This window comes from Gouania willdenowi, chromosome 22 (assembly GCF_900634775.1).
Source record: "Gouania willdenowi chromosome 22, fGouWil2.1, whole genome shotgun sequence".
NCBI lineage: Eukaryota > Metazoa > Chordata > Actinopteri > Blenniiformes > Gobiesocidae > Gouania > Gouania willdenowi.
In genome coordinates, this window is record NC_041065.1 from 23905391 (window position 1) to 23925255 (window position 19865).

Here is a 19865-nt window from a genome sequence, read left to right on the forward strand (position 1 = left end):
AAATAAGCAACAGGTAAATAAATAGACACTGTTTGTCGTGTACTTTTTTAGAAGCGCACTGAAAAGGTTTCAAGCTACCTTAAATTTTAGTAATAGAACTTTATTCTTTTGTAAATTTTAGGCCTAATTATTTTTTAAATATTTTTCTAAATTGGAGTACATCATCGTATCCCCTCCCGGGTTCACAGTTTAAGCATCACTGAAGAACAGAATCAATTAATGAAGAGAGAAGCCATACGAACTTGTGAAGAAAATCCTGGAAATCAGCCGACAGGCTTGTAGGCACCACTACTGGGTACTCCTTCACCTCGTCTCCCTGACTCAGAGCCAGCAGCATCAACCCCAAACTCCACACATCCCCTTTTTTCCCCGTTTTGGTCGGCATAACTGCATCCTCGCAGAAACGCACGTGAGCCTGCTCAAAAACGTCCTCCTTGCAGACATCAGCGAGCCTCTTGGTTAAGCTGTAATCCGTCAAGCGAATGTTGCCCTCCGAGTCCACCAGCACGCTGGAGGCCTCCAGCCGTTTGTGGACAACGGAGTTAGAGTGGAGGTAGTCGAGAGCAGCGAGCAGCTGGGATGTGTAATGGCAGAGTTTCTCCAGGGGGACTGGGGTGTGGGTGGTTAGGCTTTGGTTTAGACTGGTGCCGGCGACATGCTCCACAAGCACGTTGACCACGAAGCAGTCCTCCATCTCTGTGGAGCTCAGAGCCATGTACTGCACCAGGTTTGGATGGCCCAGGCGCAGGAGGGAGTTGAATTCATTTTCTGCCCCGTGGATCTAGAAACGCAGGATAAACACGTGTTTAAAGAAAATAGCATTTAAAAGTGATAAATAAATCCGAGTGATTTGGCACAAAAGGGCATTTTCAGCTTTCGAGTGCGTCATGGAGACGTACATGCTCTGTGTGCGTTTCCAAGAACATGCCTGGATAATAAATAAAGCTAAGAAACTGATTTTCATCAAGAACTACATTTTGTGTTTTAATAAGATATTTAATTTGACTCTTTCAGCAGCTCAGTCAGTCATAGCCTGTACAATATTATTTAGTTTATTTAATGTATGAGTGGGGTCAAGTTAAACATTTTATTTTAAACTGTGCATTGTTGGAATGTCAGTGCTAAATAAATATTTTCAGATTTTTAATTGATTTATTATGTGAAGCATTCATATTAATATATACAATTGCTTTTTGTTCTGCAATTGGTTATTGTTTGACTTTTGATTTTGACGTCAATGTTTTTCTTTTTCCTGTTTTCTGCTCCGTTTCAAAGTCTTCTTGACGTTCCTTTATTTTGTCTTGACTTTATTTTATTATCATTTATTTTTTTCTCTTTAGTTAAAGTTTAGTTTAAGCCCCTTGAGGGTTTTTGGGGGGTTTTCCCTAATATGCCTCTAAAGCAGGGGTCTGCAACCTTTATTCTCAAAGGAGCCATTTTGCCTCATCTCACCTGGATTAAAGTCCTTCCTGAGCCGTAAAAAAAATGCCTTAATGTTTTTTTAGTTACACAAAATAACTTTGATAACACATGATCATGTCGGTCAACGCGTACAAACTGTTAATTTCGTTGGCACGTTGGCAGTTAATTCAATCTTTCCCCACACAAATAAAATCTCCATTTTCTTCCAGAATAGTCTTTTTCTTGGATTAGTTATCCTACCAGGGTTTTCAAACTTAAAGTTAGCCACAGGTGCAAGGAAAGTTGATGGTCTGTAGAGGTTTTAGGAGGTGGCACTGGTAGAGTTATGGCACAATGCGATTTATTTTTAGGTTGGCAAATTTTTAAATCATGATTTCATTTGGTGTCAAATTTCTCATTTATCATTAAAACCCACTGTAAAAAAAATTGCAATTCATTACCTTTAATATTTTTATAGCTATAGGGAGCCATTGCAAAAAAGTCAAAGAGCCACATGAGGCTCCAGAGCCACAGGTTGCTGACCCCTTTTTAAAGTGTATTGATTTCTGTTCATGTCTGTCCACTGTTGATAATATTATGTTTCTTTGTGCCAAATAAAAAAATGAAAATGAACTTAAATGTTTTCATTTTAGTGAGGTTAGTACACCGCATAATAATTTATTTCTGTGTTTTGGTTTTTCTTCCTTGGTTTTTTCATTTTAGGTTTTCTGCCAAGGATTTTTTTTATTTGGGTGCATCCCGAATAAACCCTTTGGTACTTGCCTGCTTTTTACAGTTCTCTATCTTTGCTTTCTCCTGGCTTGTGAAGAACTTGCCAATCTTCTTGCTCCAGCGCAGCGACCACTCATAGATGACGACAAACTCTCCGGAGTTGGCCTCAAATCCATAATAAACTTGACGGCCAAGCTGCTCACCTCCGCCTGTCACAGAACAAAACAGCCCAAATATTCACACAGGAACATAACAATGACCTGGCATCAGAAAGCAGCACAATATCAAAGCTCATACCTAAACTTTTGCCTCTGTGAACAATCAGCTCTCCGAAGACACTGCTGCTGAAATGAAGAACCTCCCGAGAGCGAGGGCTGTCTTCACTAACAGTGTCACGTCTGTTAAAATGAAATATAGCATTCCGAAGCATTAATTAGGTTTACATTAAATACTATTTATAATAGAATCATATCTACCTTTTAATTGTAGCTTATGTGTTTCAATTTTTATTTTTATTTTTTTATTTGTATTATTATTTATTTTGTTTCGTTACAGGAGTTAAAAACTAATACTTGCAGAATAAAAAATTATCAAATATTTCTAAATAAACAGAATTTTAAAACATTTGTGAAAAATACGGAATTTTGTAAAAAAAAAAAAAAAAAATTTTAAATGGAATTTGCAAAGAAATAAAATTTATGCCATAAGAACGTGAAAACATACCACGTACCTGTGTCGAGTATTGGAGGTGGTCCGACGGCGATTCCCAGCCACTTTTTTGGCCTCAATCAGCTCGAGTGAGGCTCCACAGGGACTGGGTGGACTCTTTCCTAACACTGTCACTGATTGGTCAATGCTATCCAGTCGCTCCTGTGAAATTTAAACCATTACAAAAGAAAAAAAATGATGCTTTTGTAGAATTTTCAGCTTTTCATATACTAAAAATGCATGTCTTAGTCTTTTCTCATTGTACCTGTTTCGCCATCTCCTTTCTTCTTCTCTCCTCTCGCTTCTCCTGCTCTCTTTTTTGAATAACGGCCAAAATCTCTTTTTCCTGCAAGACGAAAAAAATATGCAATCAAAACTACAAAAAAAAAAAAAAAAGATTCTCAGAAACCAAAAAGAAGTTTTTACAGCTTAAAGTTAAAATTTTCTTTGCTCCAATTTGCCTGTCTGGGAAAAAAAATTCCTAAAGGAAAACGATGAGTAAATATTCACTCATCATAAACAGGCTTGCTTGGTTATACTAAACGACAGCAGGAACTAATTAGTCAGTCAATATTATCCCTGTACAAACCATCTCCTCCTCCTGTTTGCGCTGCTGGTCCATCCTCTGCTGCTCCTCCAGTTCTCGTTTCTTCTGCTGCTTCTGTTGATTCTTCAACATCTCTTCATGGAAAGAGCGCGGCGGAGGCTTGTTGTGCTCACTCAGGAAACCCTGAATGTGGTCCGCCAGTTCAAAAATCATCACCTGAGCAGGCAGAGAAAATGGTGAATGCTAACCTGTGTACATGACCCAGCTGGTGTGTCTGGGAACGCTCACCTCTCCACATCGCACCATGGCCAGCTTGGTGATTTCACTCTGCAGGTTTTGGAGGTTTTCATTGGAGAGGCCTTTGGCATTCTTTAGTTCCAGTTCGGGAGGCCTGTGTGCAGCACCAGGTTATATGACCAAAACAGAATATAAAGATATCAACAAGGCACCTGAAGAGACTAATTTGAACTTTTCTGTACTTCTAAACACACTAAATATACAACAAAATGCATTTAAGGGCTAAAAAAGTGGATTTAGCATGATATGTCCCCTTTAAAGTCTCAACAAACAAAAAAAAAAGTATCCAGTACAAAAACAAAGATGCACATGTTACACTTTTTGTGTCGGATAAATTAGCTCTCGGTTTAAATTAGTTTTAGTTCCCATTCATTGATTACTGTGTTTTCAATGCTGATACAGGTTATTATAAGCCATCCTCTTCAAAGTTGGTGCAATTCTAGCATCTGTTGATCTGCTCTGAAACAATCTGGGAAACTTTTCAAGGGACCTGTGAACTACTTTATCTTTATTATTACTCTAAAGTAATATTCAATTCAACTTTATTTGTTTAGCGCAATTTACAACAAAGTCATCTCAATGCGCTGATCAATAAAATAATAATATGACATCAACACAGTAGGGGTTACACAGATTAAAATGACATAGTGTGAACACTCACACATCTGGATACTCAGAAAGACATTTGACATGTAGATCCACGGTCACGTAGCATTCCTGTCCATTATTCAGCCCATTGGGCCGCAGACAGAGGTGGACCTCTGGAGGCCTTTTTACCTGCAAGTCAAAGCAAAGCAGCTCCTGGTCACTGCAGTACAGAACAAATCAAAGTACAGTATCTATTGACTTGTTACCAACATGAGCTAGTCTCTGTTTACCTTCCAGGGATCCTCGCTTCTCAGATCCCGGAAATCATCTCCAAATATCGACGCTAGCGCTTCTAGTTCATGTTCCTGCTGCACCGTGTGGTCGTCAGTCCCGTCTGTTGGAGCGTACTGACCGCTCATCCTTCAAACTACATGGCAGTGCTCGGCTTGGTGTTCGCCCACCTCCGTCAGCACTCAGAGGAAAACATTGACAAACCTCTTCCTCAGGCTCTCCACAAACCGCAGACAGACCGTACAACAGCTCACCTGCAGCTTTTAACTGTTTGACAACTTGGTGAAGACAGAATACCACAAAGTTGAGACCACTGCGACGGTCGCGCGTGTATTACACACTACGCATGCTTGTCGCAGGTGCAACGTCATCACGTTAATCCACAAACCATCCCTAGAGGGCAGTGATAATCCCGCTTTAACAGACCGATGATGAGTCAGCAGCACTGAAATATGCATTAAATATTGAAATATATAGTTAATAAAATAAAAGTTCTTCTTCTTCTTCTTCTTCTTCTTCTTCTTCTTCTTCTTCTTCTTCTACATTTATTGTACAGTTCCTCATACATTCATTCTATGCTTGCATTGACTATTACAAAACCTAGCAGACTTGCCATTTAAATCTACATCAAACACCTCTAAAGTGGTTCCTGCTTAATAAAACATTTAATGTCTAATAGGAGTGTTGATTCGGCGATACATCACGATATTAGGTCACGCGATTCTCGGATTGATTCTAAATGTATCGATTTTTGTTTTTTGTTTTTGTTTTTAACCATTATTTAACCAGGAAAGTCTTTTCCATTGCAGGAGACATTATAACTGCACAAAGAAGTGCACTGATACCTGTGCATGTTGACCAGCTTGTGTTTTTTTCAATAAAATCTAAAAAGAAAATACTAACTTTCTGCATTTATTTGTTGTTCTAGGGCATATACCTCAGTTAAGTTGCACTAAAGTCATGTTGCACTAAAGTCAAAGTTGGTTTAAGTTATTTTTTTTATGATAAATTGTTGGCACATGGCATGTTAAATCCAATGTTTTGAGTGTGAAATATGTCAATAAAATATATTTCATACATAATGTTCACATGAAGTGTACACATTTACAGATTAGTTGTTTCTTAAGTCATATATTTAAAAAAAATTGCAATAATCGCCTTATACTTTAATGTCGCGATATATCGTATGCCAGGCAATACACACCTCTAATATTTAAGTTTTAAACAGTAGTAAGTTTTAATATATATATATATATATATATATATATATATATATATATATACATATCAAACGTATATTTAATCTTTTTTTAATTAAGAAATTAATAGTGTGGTGTCCCCAGTTGACTTGAGCTGCTTTGATAAATGACTAAAAAGAAGAGTTTTGAAAAAGTTATTCTCCAAATATAATCCCAATCAAATAGAATATGTTTTTATGTTTAAATGTACAAATGTGTAAGAGAAAGTTTGGCTACTTGTGCATTGTGAGACTTGTTCTAATTTTTTGGATCAGATTCATTTTGTGGGGGGAAAGCGATTGATAATCATGTGTCCTACAAAAGCTTATCTCTGCACGCTTGTAGTAATTTATTGATTAAAAAAAAAGAAGACAGATAATGAAATCTACCTCTTTGGAAATCAAAACACTTTTAATCAAGTCAAATTAAGTTTTTTTTTTTTTTTTGCCCAACAGTTGATAAGGTGCAACAGATGCATTTATCTCTTAACTGTAGAGATAATCTTATATTTGGAGAATGTTCTCTGGTGTGATAGTCCACAGCAAAAAAAACCCAAAAAAACACTCCTGCTCTACATTCCTTTAGGTGTAGTATAACCAAGTATAAAAAAATACTAATAATAAAAATAAAAATATCGAACTGACTCTGTGTTCCAATCATTAATGATATTTTCTTTTCATAAATTCAATGATTAAGGGATTTTTTGGTCATTCTCATGTGAACATGTACAGAAATGATATACCTGATTCCCCCATTAAGCAATTTAATAAATATATAAATACAAAAAAAAACAAAAAAAAAAAAAACAATATGACATACACACATATATACAAGTATAAAGGCATCCCAAATAAATCAAGTGTTGCCTCATAAGGTGCAGCCTACATCCAGGAGGATGTAAGGCAAGGTAAGTGGCACATATATGGAACGCCACTTATCAGACTCATAGCCTGGGAACTCTAGTGGCTGCTCTGTGGCTTTCCATAACCCTACAAGGAGACAGCTAAGCCAATCACAACTGAGAAGTCACACCAGCAGGCCACTCAGACATGCAGCCAGATCAGAGGCTTGCATTACCATCAGCTGTTCCATGCAAGAGGCTCAGTACACATACCAGTAGCACTGTTCACAGACATATGCAATGTTTTCATCTCCTTAACAAGTCACCATCAGCACGATCATGCCCCGGTTAGAATAATACGACCTATGGTTAATGTGGAATATTTAATTCCATTGATGCATTTTATTTTTTGTATTGGTGTTCCTAACTACAGTACTCCAGAGTGGCATCTTGGATTCTATTAAAAAAAAAAAATTTAAATTATTTTAAATCTAAAAATTTAAATAAAAAGATTCATCATCCTTGTTCTGACATGTTCAAAAGCTGTAAGCACATATGGATACACACATTCAACACTGACAGTTATTTAATAAAACAATAAAAACATATTGTTGATTTATTAGCTTCAATTAACATGCTTATTCACTGTTTGCTTCTTCTTTTCACAAACTATGCAATAGTGTTCCATCATCTGTGCTCCACATAACCAGTTTATCTCTAATTGATCATTAAATAAATATTTGTGAAGTGGGTTCATGTGGGAGACTTCCCATCCATGTTTGTAAAACTCCTTTCCTTCACTGGTTGATATCTGCTGGCGGCCCGTTTTTGGAATAGTAATAAACCCTGGCCCCGCCTCTGGTCCCCAGACCCAGAGTGACTGTTATATAAGGAGCTCAGCCCACCCTGGACGTTGTCCCAGTGGAAGCATCCTCAAACCAGTGCACTTTGGTGAGTACGCCTTTGCTTGTCCTTGGACTACAAAGTCAAATTGATTTGTTGGGTTATTGAAGAATTGGCCAGTATGACATTGGAAGCACTGACTTTTGAATTGATGATAATTGACTCAATTAATGAATGAATGAACAAAGGAATGAAGGAAGGAGCTTGTGTCCTGTGCTGCAAGTTATAATACAATGGTGTTGTTGACATCCATATTAAGATAATATAGAAACTTATTGTTGCTGTGCGGAGCAGAAAGTTAGCATTTGGATGCACTTGCTATTGTAGACAAGTTGTGTACATTAGTTACGGATGTCCCAATACAACTTTTTCACTTCCGATATGATACCGATATTGCAGCCTTGCGTATTGGCTGATACCAATATTGATCTGACACGATATCAGCACAAATTATACATACTTATTACATACATTACTTAATTTGTAGCTTGGAATGTTAGAAAAGGCTTGATGAAGTGATGTTACTCAAACAAAGAACAATAGTCAGCACCATTGTGAGACAGGTAAGTTTTACCCTACTGATGATGTGTTGTTGCAATAGTAATCCTGCTCACTACTTTCATCCATCACTTACTTCACCGATGGATGAAAGTGCTGGAGTGGAATATTTTATCGGAGCACTTATATCGGTGATTTTAGATGCAGTCCGATAAAATCCAATATTCGTTTTCTGGCTGATATCGGATCGGGACACCGCTAACATTAATCCAGGAAAAAATTGACCAAATCTACCAATAACCCAAACAACGCATTCAGCAAACATTCAATAAAAAGCCAAAAAGTTAAATGAAGGCAATTTGGGCTGTAGAAAGATGGATGCAGGCCTTCTACTTCTTCTTAATCAGAAACAGATCTATAGGAAGGAAATGTATCACTTGTTCTACTCAATGCACAACAGGAGTGTTTTGTCTAAAATAGATCAGAGTCTTCGTTATGCCCGTTTTTGGTGCTGGTTCAGCAGTACTGAGATGTCCCCCAGAACAATCAGCTGTGGAGATATAGTATCTGTAGTTCTGCCACAAGGTTAGGACCCAAAATAGTATGTGATAGTGTGGCTAATTAGATTTCTATGAATAGCAAACTTTGAGGTGCATGGGATGTGTTGGAGGCTTCTACGTGATAATACCATGAGAATGACGGGTTCCAAAGCCCAGAGGATTGAGACTAACTCAAATATTAATTACACAAGTGATCAAATGACTGTGTGTTTAACCTTTCCAGATATAGTCTGTCAACGTTGTTTCATCACATCATTAGTCATTCTCATGAAAAAGACTGTAACTGCTTCAATTTTGAAATGATTCAAGTTTTAAGGGACAGTTGATAAAGCTGCTCCAAACACCAAGATCTTCTCATGTTGATATTTCCATTCTCACCTCTGAAAATCTAGACCAGTCAAGTAACGTCTAATCATGTGTGACGACGATGAGACTACTGCCCTTGTGTGCGACAACGGCTCTGGCTTGGTCAAGGCTGGATTTGCTGGTGATGATGCTCCCCGTGCTGTCTTCCCTTCCATTGTTGGAAGGCCTCGCCACCAGGTATAGTCCAAGAAGAACCATTTGAAGAACATTTCTTTTCAAAAATGAAAGCAAAAAAACAAGTACAAACACTGTCTTCTACTGATGTGTTGCCCCTCAGGGTGTGATGGTGGGCATGGGGCAGAAGGACAGCTACGTCGGTGATGAGGCACAAAGCAAGAGGGGTATCCTGACCCTTAAGTACCCCATTGAGCACGGTATCATCACCAACTGGGACGATATGGAGAAGGTACATGTTGACAGGATGACTTATTTCCAACATTCAAGGCCTTCCACACCTTTTAAAGTAGAGATGGAGCCGCTATTGTCAAAATGTACCAAATTTTCTTGACACCAACCAAAAATTAGGTTGATGGAGAGAGGAGCTGTGTATATATTGATAAATATCAGAAATCGAAATCGTAGTGTTCACAATATCGACATATTTGATATTGGCCAAAAAAGTTTATTTTGAACATATTTTAAAGTCAATGGTCTGGTAATCAAACACCTCTTTCAAGATTTGGTTCCACACTCTTCCATTTTATTTGGCCAAATGCTTTTTCTTTCTTTAGGTGTGACATCTGCTGATTTATTTTCCTATTCAGATCTGGCACCACACCTTTTACAATGAGCTGCGTGTAGCCCCAGAGGAGCATCCCACCCTGCTCACTGAAGCCCCCCTCAACCCCAAAGCCAACAGGGAGAAGATGACCCAGGTATAAAGTGTGAAAAACCAAATAAAATTATTATTTACACTTGAGGTGATACATAACTGGTCTGTTTTTGATTTACTTCATCACAGATAATGTTTGAGACTTTCAACGTTCCTGCCATGTATGTGGCCATCCAGGCTGTGCTGTCCCTCTACGCTTCTGGTCGTACCACTGGTCAGTTTTCTATACTTAAGCATCCATGAAAATTATTTCAGGGTTTGTGATTTAAAAAATATCTTTAGTTAAAACAGTAATGCAAAATTTTGTAACAAGCAGTAAACCCTTGTTGACCTCTCCAAGAACAATTACTACTTATATTCCTACAGGTATTGTGCTGGACTCTGGCGATGGTGTGACCCATAATGTCCCCATCTATGAGGGTTATGCCTTGCCACATGCCATCATGCGTTTGGATCTGGCTGGTCGTGACCTAACCGACTATTTGATGAAGATCCTGACTGAGCGTGGTTACTCTTTTGTCACAACTGGTAGGACTTCGTCACTTGTGGGTGGTTTATTAGCTGGATAAATACAATAATAATCAATATCTCAATGTCTTTCTCCTTAGCCGAGCGTGAGATTGTGCGTGACATCAAGGAGAAGCTGTGCTATGTGGCTCTTGACTTTGAGAATGAGATGGCGACCGCAGCCTCCTCGTCTTCTCTGGAAAAGAGCTATGAGCTGCCCGACGGTCAGGTCATCACCATCGGTAATGAGCGTTTCCGTTGCCCAGAGACTCTCTTCCAGCCTTCGTTCATTGGTGAGCTGAACACTAGACCTGGTTAACGTACACATCTAGGATCGTACAGTATTTCTTGCTTATAAAACTTTGAAAAATCTTCTTCCAGGTATGGAGTCTGCTGGTATTCATGAGACTGCCTACAACAGCATCATGAAATGTGACATTGACATCCGTAAGGATCTGTATGCCAACAACGTGCTGTCCGGTGGTACCACCATGTACCCTGGTATTGCCGATCGTATGCAGAAGGAGATTACAGCCCTGGCTCCTAGTACCATGAAGATCAAGGTGAGAGACTGGCAAAGACAACCTTGTCACACTTTTGGATGACACCACGTTTGAGAAATGTGTTTATTGTCTTTCTAGATCATTGCTCCACCTGAGAGAAAATACTCAGTCTGGATTGGTGGCTCTATCCTGGCTTCCCTGTCCACTTTCCAGCAGATGTGGATCAGTAAGCAGGAATACGATGAAGCTGGCCCTTCCATTGTCCACAGAAAGTGCTTCTAAAAACACAGTTTTCTGTTGCCTACTGTATATATCTTTGTATGCCCTGCTTTAATAAACGTAAAACCCTCGTGAAATTTGTCCTTGTGGTGTTTAATGACTTACAAAATTCAAAATTGGGAAAATATCAGGATGAGCAAACCAGATCCTCTTGCACATCCTGCAGCGAAGGCGTGAAGCAAAAATGTAGTATTATCCACTGAAGCCAACAATCACTCGAGGTTTACCCACACCAGCTGAGACTATATCTGGCTTTGAACAATCATGAAGACAAGGGAGTACATCATTATTTCTCAATCTCACCATGATGGCACTCTCTGGTTTATTTATTTATTTATTTATTCAGTTTATTTCCGACATGGTTGCATTCACAGAAGTTTTGTTATTCTTTTTTTTTTTTTTTTTGTACATGCCGAAAAAGGAGATGAGAGAAGCAGTTTGCTTATCCAAGTCCCGTCCCCTGTTTTGTACACAGAAAATTTACATCAAAGCTTGTCTCTCTGGTCAAACAGTCTGTACAGAATTTCATTTTTCTTGTCCTTTTTTTGTCCTTTTTTATGTAGGATTTATTCTCATCCGTAGTCAGTGTTGTCTTTTTTCATTCCTCCTCTCCATCGTTGTTCGTGTCGTCCTTGTTCCCTGCAGATTTCATTCCCCGACTTTGTGCAAAAATCGATAGAGCTGAAAAAAATTGCAGGATGGGAGCACTAACAGAGTGACAATGAGTTCTGGCAGTGGAGGGAGATGCCATAATGAAAGGACGTTTCCTGGCTTGAGCAAATGGTAGGACCGAGGCCACAGTCCCAGAGATTGAAGTTCTGTCCTTATCCACACTTTCCAGCAGTTCCAACTGCTTATATCCTGATCTGGTCTCTGTGCTTGTGGGGAAACCAAAGCAGAAGGCCCAGCCGTGGGAACAAGGATGAAAAGCAAAAACACAATTAGTGACAGGTCGTCATTTTCACACCTTCTATTATTTTCACAAATTATATAATAAATTAAAACAGATTATGGCCACAGTTAGAATAGTCATAAAAAAACATCTTACTGTGTGGTGTCTCAGGTGTATGAGGGTCTGGTTCGCGTGTCGGTGGAGGAACAATAGCAGAAGGTCCAGCTGATGGAACAAGGATGAAAAACAAAAACAAAAATAGTGACATGTCGTAATTTTCACATCTTTTATTATCATCACAGATTATATAATAACAGAAAACATATTTTACCCACAGTTACATCTTCAGAATAGTCATAGAAAAACATCTTACTGTGTGGTGTCTCAGTTGTATGAGGGTCTGGTCCACGTGTCAGTGGCGGAACAACAACAGAAGGACCAGCTGATGGAACAACAAAAAGATTAGTGAGATGTCATAACATTTACACACTTTAATCTTGTTAATATAGACGGCACAGTCAAGGGCAAATTTGGGTATTATAAACAGTATAGTAAAGGACACATTTGGGGCACAGTAACAAAGAGCTACGAAAACATCTTACTGTGTGTTGGCTCATGTGTATGAAGGGCAGAGGAGGTCTCAGAAGGTGGGAGGGTTCCTGAAAAGATCAGTATATATAATTAAAACCAATAAATAATAATCTATTTACTTTACATTGCATAATTTCTTTATTCACTTTATTACTATATGTGTTCCCACTAATGTACAGAAACTTATAACATTCATATGGGCCACAGTGTAGACATTGTTAAGGAGAAAATAAAAGTGAATATGATGGTGACTAGAAAGCTCTTTCACCAGAAAGTGCAGCTCAGGAGGAAGGGGCACAGGTCTCTTTACTGTAGGCACGGAGGGTTCAACAAGGACAATTTATTTAATGGATGAACATGAATGTACTGCAAATGGAGAAACAAGTTACACTGCAATTACCATCTACAAGTGGCTCGTGCAGTTTCCTTCGGGTGTCAGCAGGTGGTCTGATTAGCGATGTAGGTGGCACTAAAACAGACATTATTATGTCAGTTAGAAACATGAAACAATCGGTCTTGGTGAAGGCACAAACCACTAAAATCTTACTTCACCTGCTAAGTCTTAAATTCAAGGGATACTTCATCTGATTCTGATTTAATAGTAATATAATGGTACTAAATTTTATTTACACTTTTCTGTATGAATTGATGAACAACAACGGTATAACATGCTAGCATTACTAACGTTAGCAAGCTTTTACCGTATTGTTGTGTGCGTTAACCCGACGTGCCGCTAAGTGAAACGCCAAAAAAGTTTGATGTCATTCAACATACAAAGCTCCAAGATTCCCCGGGACAACATACATGTCTGCCCATTGTTTATTTAGTCCTTCGTAGGGATGTAACGATTCACTCAACTCCCGATACGATTCGATTCACGATACTGGGTTCACGATACGATTCTCTCACGATTTATTTTACAAAATGGGACTGTCGACCATTTTTTTTTTTGGGAAAAAAACTAGAAAATACGGTACTATTTTCCTTTTATTTTTCATTGTCAAAAGAATTCCTTGATAAACTATTCAAAACAATGCAATTTAACTAAAAATAAATCTTGAATGAAATAAATAAAGGAATAATACAAATGAAAATGAAGCCTATTAATTTAAATTCTGGTTCTATAATAAACAATGTAAAACTGCATAATAGTTCTTTTTCTTTTTAAAAGTGCAACTGAAAATGTATTTTGTGCCTTAACAATTGGACTTTAAAAAAAAAAAAACCGTGATTGCAATAATTTACATCATATTTGTTTGGACCAGCAGAGGGCGCTGGTAATACAGTGGTCGGTTGGCATGCAGATATCTTGCAGTGAAGAAGAGAAGCTATGCTAGCAGACAGAGCTAATAGAAAAACGTGACTTTTACAGATATTCAAGTAATATTACAGATATTCTTTCGGTGCTAAAGGAGTAATGAATCATTTATTAACATATTTAAGAGTAGAAGGCGGCTAGAAAGAAAGTATGAGCAGACTCCGCCCGCCGCCTACACTTGTGGATAGCGCCTTCTGCGATTCAATTTTCAGAAAATCGATATCAACCGTGATACCTATGAATCGATTTTTAACTGCCTTACGATTAATCGTTACATCCCTAGTCCTTCGTCAAAAAGTCACTTACCTTTGTTGGACAAAGACCTTTGTTTGCTCAATTTCTTCGCCAGCCTAACACTGAATGAAGCTGTTACAGCGCCACAAAGGGTCAGTGGCGGGAAGGCGCATTTCCAGGGGCTCAGTGAAGCTGTTACAGCGCCACAAAGCTTTAGTGGCCAATAGGCACATTACATCTGTAGTGGTTTAACATTACCATAGAAAATGAAAGGGAAATGGTTTAAGGTGGTTTAGGGCCCATGTGAAGCTAAATCAACTTAAACATCATAAAGCGCTATTTGGGCTTCATACACATGTCCAAAGTGTTTTTTTTCATTGATTCCCTCAATCATTAGTTAGAGGGTGATTTGCACCTTTCTTACTGCAGAGTGAGCCCAAACACCTCGCTCAATTTTGATGACACGTTCCCACTATGCTGACAAATTTCATGCAGCACTGAGCTGGAGAAGCTGCGCCTCCAGGAAGCTCTCTGGAGTGATTGACATGTAAACAGACACGCCCACAACGGTGAGCATTTCAGCATCTTTCATGCAGTGCTATGTATGTATTTTCTACAGTCTATGTATCTACCGGCGAACGCCCCGCCCCCACGCTCTGTCTTGTGTTTAAAAAGCAGCATGAGCTCAGCTACGGAGTGGGTGGGAGGAGGGAGGGCCGTCCTCTGGTCCTACATCACTGTCCGGAGAGGAGGAAGTCAGTGTCCCGTCTATAGACACGCCCACTCATGAATATGCATAAGTAGGACGCAAATCAGCCTGTTTGTGTGGAGTTGCTCTGAAGGTGACTTTTCAGAGGCTAAAACAGGCGAGTTTGGGAAAATAAACCTCAAATACTATGTTTTTGGGGTTCTGAGAACCAATAGAGATGAAAAATAGCATGACATGGAACCTGACATCTTGTGTTTTGCAGTTCTTTGAGGAAAAAAAAAATAAATTGTTTCCGCCCGGTTTGGCGCAGCAGCCATGTATAGTTAATGCAAACTCTCTTAACTTTTCCCATTCATTCTCAATGGTAAGTCCTTACAGTACGGCTGCAGTACACAAGCGTCAGATTGGGGGCGCTGTTTCACTCCTCCTAGTTAAGGAAACACTGTTGTTCTGAGGTGTTTACAGGACTCGATCCTACCCATAGCTGTTCTGGCTCTATTTTGTCTGACCATCCTTGAGCCTTCATCACAGCTCCTCGTTAGTATAGTGGTCAGTATCCCCGCCTGTCACGCGGGAGACCGGGGTTCAATTCCCCGACGGGGAGGAAACTTTTCTTTTTTTTGTAATTATTCAAGAAGTGTTTGCATGCACTTGTAATCACCATGATTACAAGTTAGCTGTAGAGGCTAAATCACCATGGTTATAGGTTAGCTGTAGAGGCTAAATCACCATGGTTATAGGTTAGCTGTAGAGGCTAAATCACCATGGTTATAGGTTAGCTGTAGAGGCTAAATCACCATGGTTATAGGTTAGCTGTAGAGGTTAAATCACCATGGTTATAGGTTAGCTGTAGAGTCTAAATCACTATTGTCACAGGTTAGCTGTAGAGGCTAAATCACCATGGTCACAGGTGATTTGTAGAGGTTCGATGTAGAGGATAAATCACCATGGTCACAGGTTAGCTGTAGAGGCTAAATCACCATGGTTATTGGTTAGCTGTAGAGGCTAAATCACCATGGTCACAGGTGATTTGTAGAGGTTAGCTGTAGAGGCTAAATCACCATGGTCACAGGTTAGCTGTAGAGGCTAAATCACTATGGTCACAGGTTAGCTGTAGAGGCTAAATCACCATGGTCACAGGTTAGCTGTAGAGGCTAAATCACTATGGTCACAGGTTAGCTGTAGAGGCTAAATCACCATAGGTACAGGTTAGCTGTAGAGGCTAAATCACTATGGTCACAGGTTAGCTGTAGAGGCTAAACCACCATGGTTACAGGTTAGCAGTAGAGGCTAAACCACCATGGTTACAGGTTAGCTGTAGATGCTAAATCATCATGGTTACAGGTTAGCTGTAGAGGCTAAATCACTATGGTTACAGGTTAGCTGTAGAGGCTAAATCACCATAGGTACAGGTTAGCTGTAGAGACTAAATCACCATAGGTACAGGTTAGCTGTAGAGACTAAATCACCATGGTCACAGGTTAGCTGTAGAGGCTAAACCACCATGGTCACAGGTTAGCTGTAGAGGCTAAATCACCATGGTTACAGGTTAGCTGTAGAGGCTAAATCACCATGGTTACAGGTTAGCTGTAGAGGCTAAATCATCATGGTTACAGGTTAGCTGTAGAGGCTAAATCACGATGGTCACAGGTTAGCTGTAGAGGCTAAATCACTATGGTTACAGGTTAGCTGTAGAGGCTAAATCACCATAGGTACAGGTTAGCTGTATAGACTAAATCACCATGGCCACAGGTTAGCTGTAGAGGCTAAATCACCATGGTTACAGGTTAGCTGTAGAGGCTAAATCATCATAGTTACAGGTTAGCTGTAGAGGCTAAATCACTATGGTCACAGGTTAGCTGTAGAGGCTAAACCACCATGGTCACAGGTTAGCTGTAAATGCTAAATCATCATGGTTACAGGTTAGCTGTAGAGGCTAAATCACTATGGTTACAGGTTAGCTGTAGAGGCTAAATCATCATGGTTACAGGTTAGCTGTAGAGGCTAAATCACTATGGTTACAGGTTAGCTGTAAAGGCTAAATCACCATAGGTACAGGTTAGCTGTAGAGGCTAAATCACTATGGTCACAGGTTAGCTGTAGAGGCTAAATCACGATGGTCACAGGTTAGCTGTAGAGGCTTAATCACCATAGGTACAGGTTAGCTGTGGAGGCTAAATCACTATGGTCACAGGTTAGCTGTAGAGGCTAAATCACCATAGTCACAGGTTAGCTGTAGAGGCTAAATCACCATGGTCACAGGTTAGCTGTAGAGGCTAAATCACCATAGGTACAGGTTAGCTGTGGAGGCTAAATCACTATGGTCACAGGTTAGCTGTAGAGGCTAAATCACCATGGTCACAGGTGATTTGTAGAGGTTAGCTGTAGAGGCTAAATCACCATGGTCACAGGTTAGCTGTAGAGGCTAAATCACTATGGTCACAGGTTAGCTGTAGAGGCTAAATCACCATGGTCACAGGTTAGCTGTAGAGGCTAAATCACTATGGTCACAGGTTAGCTGTAGAGGCTAAATCACCGTAGGTACAGGTTAGCTGTAGAGGCTAAATCACTATGGTCACAGGTTAGCTGTAGAGGCTAAACCACCATGGTTACAGGTTAGCAGTAGAGGCTAAACCACCATGGTTACAGGTTAGCTGTAGATGCTAAATCATCATGGTTACAGGTTAGCTGTAGAGGCTAAATCACTATGGTTACAGGTTAGCTGTAGAGGCTAAATCACCATAGGTACAGGTTAGCTGTAGAGACTAAATCACCATAGGTACAGGTTAGCTGTAGAGACTAAATCACCATGGTCACAGGTTAGCTGTAGAGGCTAAACCACCATGGTCACAGGTTAGCTGTAGAGGCTAAATCACCATGGTTACAGGTTAGCTGTAGAGGCTAAATCACCATGGTTACAGGTTAGCTGTAGAGGCTAAATCATCATGGTTACAGGTTAGCTGTAGAGGCTAAATCACGATGGTCACAGGTTAGCTGTAGAGGCTAAATCACTATGGTTACAGGTTAGCTGTAGAGGCTAAATCACCATAGGTACAGGTTAACTGTATAGACTAAATCACCATGGCCACAGGTTAGCTGTAGAGGCTAAATCACCATGGTTACAGGTTAGCTGTAGAGGCTAAATCATCATAGTTACAGGTTAGCTGTAGAGGCTAAATCACTATGGTCACAGGTTAGCTGTAGAGGCTAAACCACCATGGTCACAGGTTAGCTGTAAATGCTAAATCATCATGGTTACAGGTTAGCTGTAGAGGCTAAATCACTATGGTTACAGGTTAGCTGTAGAGGCTAAATCATCATGGTTACAGGTTAGCTGTAGAGGCTAAATCACTATGGTTACAGGTTAGCTGTAAAGGCTAAATCACCATAGGTACAGGTTAGCTGTAGAGGCTAAATCACTATGGTCACAGGTTAGCTGTAGAGGCTAAATCACGATGGTCACAGGTTAGCTGTAGAGGCTAAATCACCATAGGTACAGGTTAGCTGTGGAGGCTAAATCACTATGGTCACAGGTTAGCTGTAGAGGCTAAATCACCATAGTCACAGGTTAGCTGTAGAGGCTAAACCACCATAGTTACAGGTTAGCTGTAGAGGCTAAATCATCATGGTTACAGGTTAGCTGTAGAGGCTAAATCATCATGGTTACAGGTTAGCTGTAGAGGCTAAATCACGATGGTCACAGGTTAGCTGTAGAGGCTAAATCACTATGGTTACAGGTTAGCTGTAGAGGCTAAATCACCATAGGTACAGGTTAACTGTATAGACTAAATCACCATGGCCACAGGTTAGCTGTAGAGGCTAAATCACCATGGTTACAGGTTAGCTGTAGAGGCTAAATCATCATAGTTACAGGTTAGCTGTAGAGGCTAAATCACTATGGTCACAGGTTAGCTGTAGAGGCTAAACCACCATGGTCACAGGTTAGCTGTAAATGCTAAATCATCATGGTTACAGGTTAGCTGTAGAGGCTAAATCACTATGGTTACAGGTTAGCTGTAGAGGCTAAATCATCATGGTTACAGGTTAGCTGTAGAGGCTAAATCACTATGGTTACAGGTTAGCTGTAAAGGCTAAATCACCATAGGTACAGGTTAGCTGTAGAGGCTAAATCACTATGGTCACAGGTTAGCTGTAGAGGCTAAATCACGATGGTCACAGGTTAGCTGTAGAGGCTAAATCACCATAGGTACAGGTTAGCTGTGGAGGCTAAATCACTATGGTCACAGGTTAGCTGTAGAGGCTAAATCACCATAGTCACAGGTTAGCTGTAGAGGCTAAACCACCATAGTTACAGGTTAGCTGTAGAGGCTAAATCATCATGGTTACAGGTTAGCTGTAGAGACAACACCAGCGTCAGATTGAGGACGCTGTTTCGCTCCTCCCCGTTAAGGAAACACTGTTGTTCTGAGGTGTTTACAGGACTTGAGCCTACCATTGTGTGTTTCTTTGGAGTCTAATGGTAGTTCTTGAAATTTCATCTCAGCTCCTCGTTAGTATAGTGGTCAGTATCCCCGCCTGTCACGCGGGAGACCGGGGTTCAATTCCCCGACGGGGAGAGAAGCTTTTCTTATTTTGTTATTATTCAAAAAGTGTTTGTGTGCACAGACCACAAGTGTTTGGGCGCGCATGAGTGTTTGTATGAACACAGGCCAATGTTTGTGTATTACTTGCATGAGCATTTGTGCGTGAAAGACATTTTTATTTCACTTTAATCAACTTAAGCAGGGTTTAAATGTGCTTCATGTATAAACTATGTTTAAAAAAGAACTTGACTCATCAAATAACCGATAAATATTCTATTGGGGGCTGTGCCATATCAAGTCAAAAGTCAATTTGAGTACATTAGTGATCGACCGATTCATCAGCCGATTTTAGCGTGTATCGGCATCAGCCGATGCACTATGCTGCGCTCGCAGATCCACTTCATAAACAGAGCGGCTGCTGCAGACAGAGTGCAAAGCCCCTCCCCCCACGAGCAGAGCATGAAGGAAGCTCTTCCTCTCTCTCTG

At 40.0% G+C, this 19865-nt stretch overlaps 3 protein-coding genes and 2 non-coding genes across 12 annotated transcripts in view; 3 read left to right on the forward strand and 2 right to left on the reverse strand.

Moving 5' to 3' along the window:
• Positions 1-4949, reverse strand: part of eif2ak4 (eukaryotic translation initiation factor 2 alpha kinase 4) — a 41475-nt gene extending 36526 nt beyond the window's left edge. Inside the window, exons 1-9 of the mRNA XM_028437657.1 lie at positions 4564-4949; positions 4347-4462; positions 3677-3779; positions 3431-3604; positions 3107-3187; positions 2864-3003; positions 2431-2531; positions 2185-2342; positions 243-781 (exon numbers count right to left, since the gene is read on the reverse strand). Coding sequence (XP_028293458.1) covers positions 243-781; positions 2185-2342; positions 2431-2531; positions 2864-3003; positions 3107-3187; positions 3431-3604; positions 3677-3779; positions 4347-4462; positions 4564-4692 — 1541 coding nt within the window. The 5' untranslated portion in view covers positions 4693-4949. The remainder of the gene's footprint in view (positions 1-242; positions 782-2184; positions 2343-2430; positions 2532-2863; positions 3004-3106; positions 3188-3430; positions 3605-3676; positions 3780-4346; positions 4463-4563) is intronic.
• A 2574-nt stretch (positions 4950-7523) lies between these two features.
• On the forward strand, positions 7524-11168 carry actc1b (actin alpha cardiac muscle 1b). Its single transcript, XM_028437820.1, has 9 exons — positions 7524-7594; positions 8997-9147; positions 9248-9376; positions 9735-9845; positions 9932-10016; positions 10169-10330; positions 10411-10602; positions 10691-10872; positions 10951-11168. Exons 2-9 carry the CDS (start codon positions 9019-9021, stop codon positions 11092-11094), a joined length of 1134 nt encoding a protein of 377 aa, XP_028293621.1. The 5' UTR covers positions 7524-7594; positions 8997-9018; the 3' UTR covers positions 11095-11168.
• Positions 11169-11633: 465 nt separating this feature from the next.
• On the reverse strand, positions 11634-19406 carry LOC114456200 (proline-rich 33 kDa extensin-related protein-like). Of its 8 annotated transcripts, none has more exons than XR_003672809.1 (6): positions 19106-19241; positions 12975-13043; positions 12586-12642; positions 12357-12425; positions 12140-12208; positions 11634-11969 (listed from the first exon to the last, which is right to left on the reverse strand). XR_003672809.1 is itself a non-coding variant. In XM_028437822.1 (6 exons), the coding sequence occupies exons 1-6, from the start codon at positions 19332-19334 to the stop codon at positions 11690-11692; spliced, it is 585 nt and encodes a 194-aa protein (XP_028293623.1). In that variant the 5' UTR covers positions 19335-19406; the 3' UTR covers positions 11634-11689. The 8 variants fall into 8 exon arrangements, 4 of the variants coding, with proteins under 4 accessions (XP_028293623.1, XP_028293625.1, XP_028293626.1 ...); XR_003672807.1 differs by lacking the exon at positions 19106-19241 and adding an exon at positions 16713-16860; XR_003672810.1 differs by lacking the exon at positions 19106-19241 and adding an exon at positions 15212-15913.
• On the forward strand, positions 15368-15439 carry trnad-guc (transfer RNA aspartic acid (anticodon GUC)). Its single transcript has one exon. It is a non-coding gene; the product is annotated as a tRNA-Asp (tRNA).
• On the forward strand, positions 19341-19412 carry trnad-guc (transfer RNA aspartic acid (anticodon GUC)). The gene has a single exon. It is a non-coding gene; the product is annotated as a tRNA-Asp (tRNA).
• Positions 19413-19865: the final 453 nt, after the last annotated feature.

Bases quoted from the DNA above. Each gene is read 5' to 3' on its own strand.
- LOC114456200 (XM_028437822.1), bottom strand. From the start codon at position 19,334: ATGAAATTTCAAGAACTACCATTAGACTCCAAAGAAACACACAATG. The intron at 13,044-19,288 runs GTAGGCTCAAGT...TGTCTGTTTTAG, and splicing joins CTCCAAAGAAACACACAATG to TGCCACCTACATCGCTAATC. The intron at 11,965-12,139 runs GTAAGATGTTTT...CCACAAGCACAG, and splicing joins TACACCTGAGACACCACACA to AGACCAGATCAGGATATAAG.
- actc1b (XM_028437820.1), top strand. From the start codon at position 9,019: ATGTGTGACGACGATGAGACTACTGCCCTTGTGTGCGACAACGGCTCT. The intron at 9,377-9,734 runs GTACATGTTGAC...TTTCCTATTCAG, and splicing joins ACTGGGACGATATGGAGAAG to ATCTGGCACCACACCTTTTA. The intron at 10,331-10,410 runs GTAGGACTTCGT...CTTTCTCCTTAG, and splicing joins TTACTCTTTTGTCACAACTG to CCGAGCGTGAGATTGTGCGT.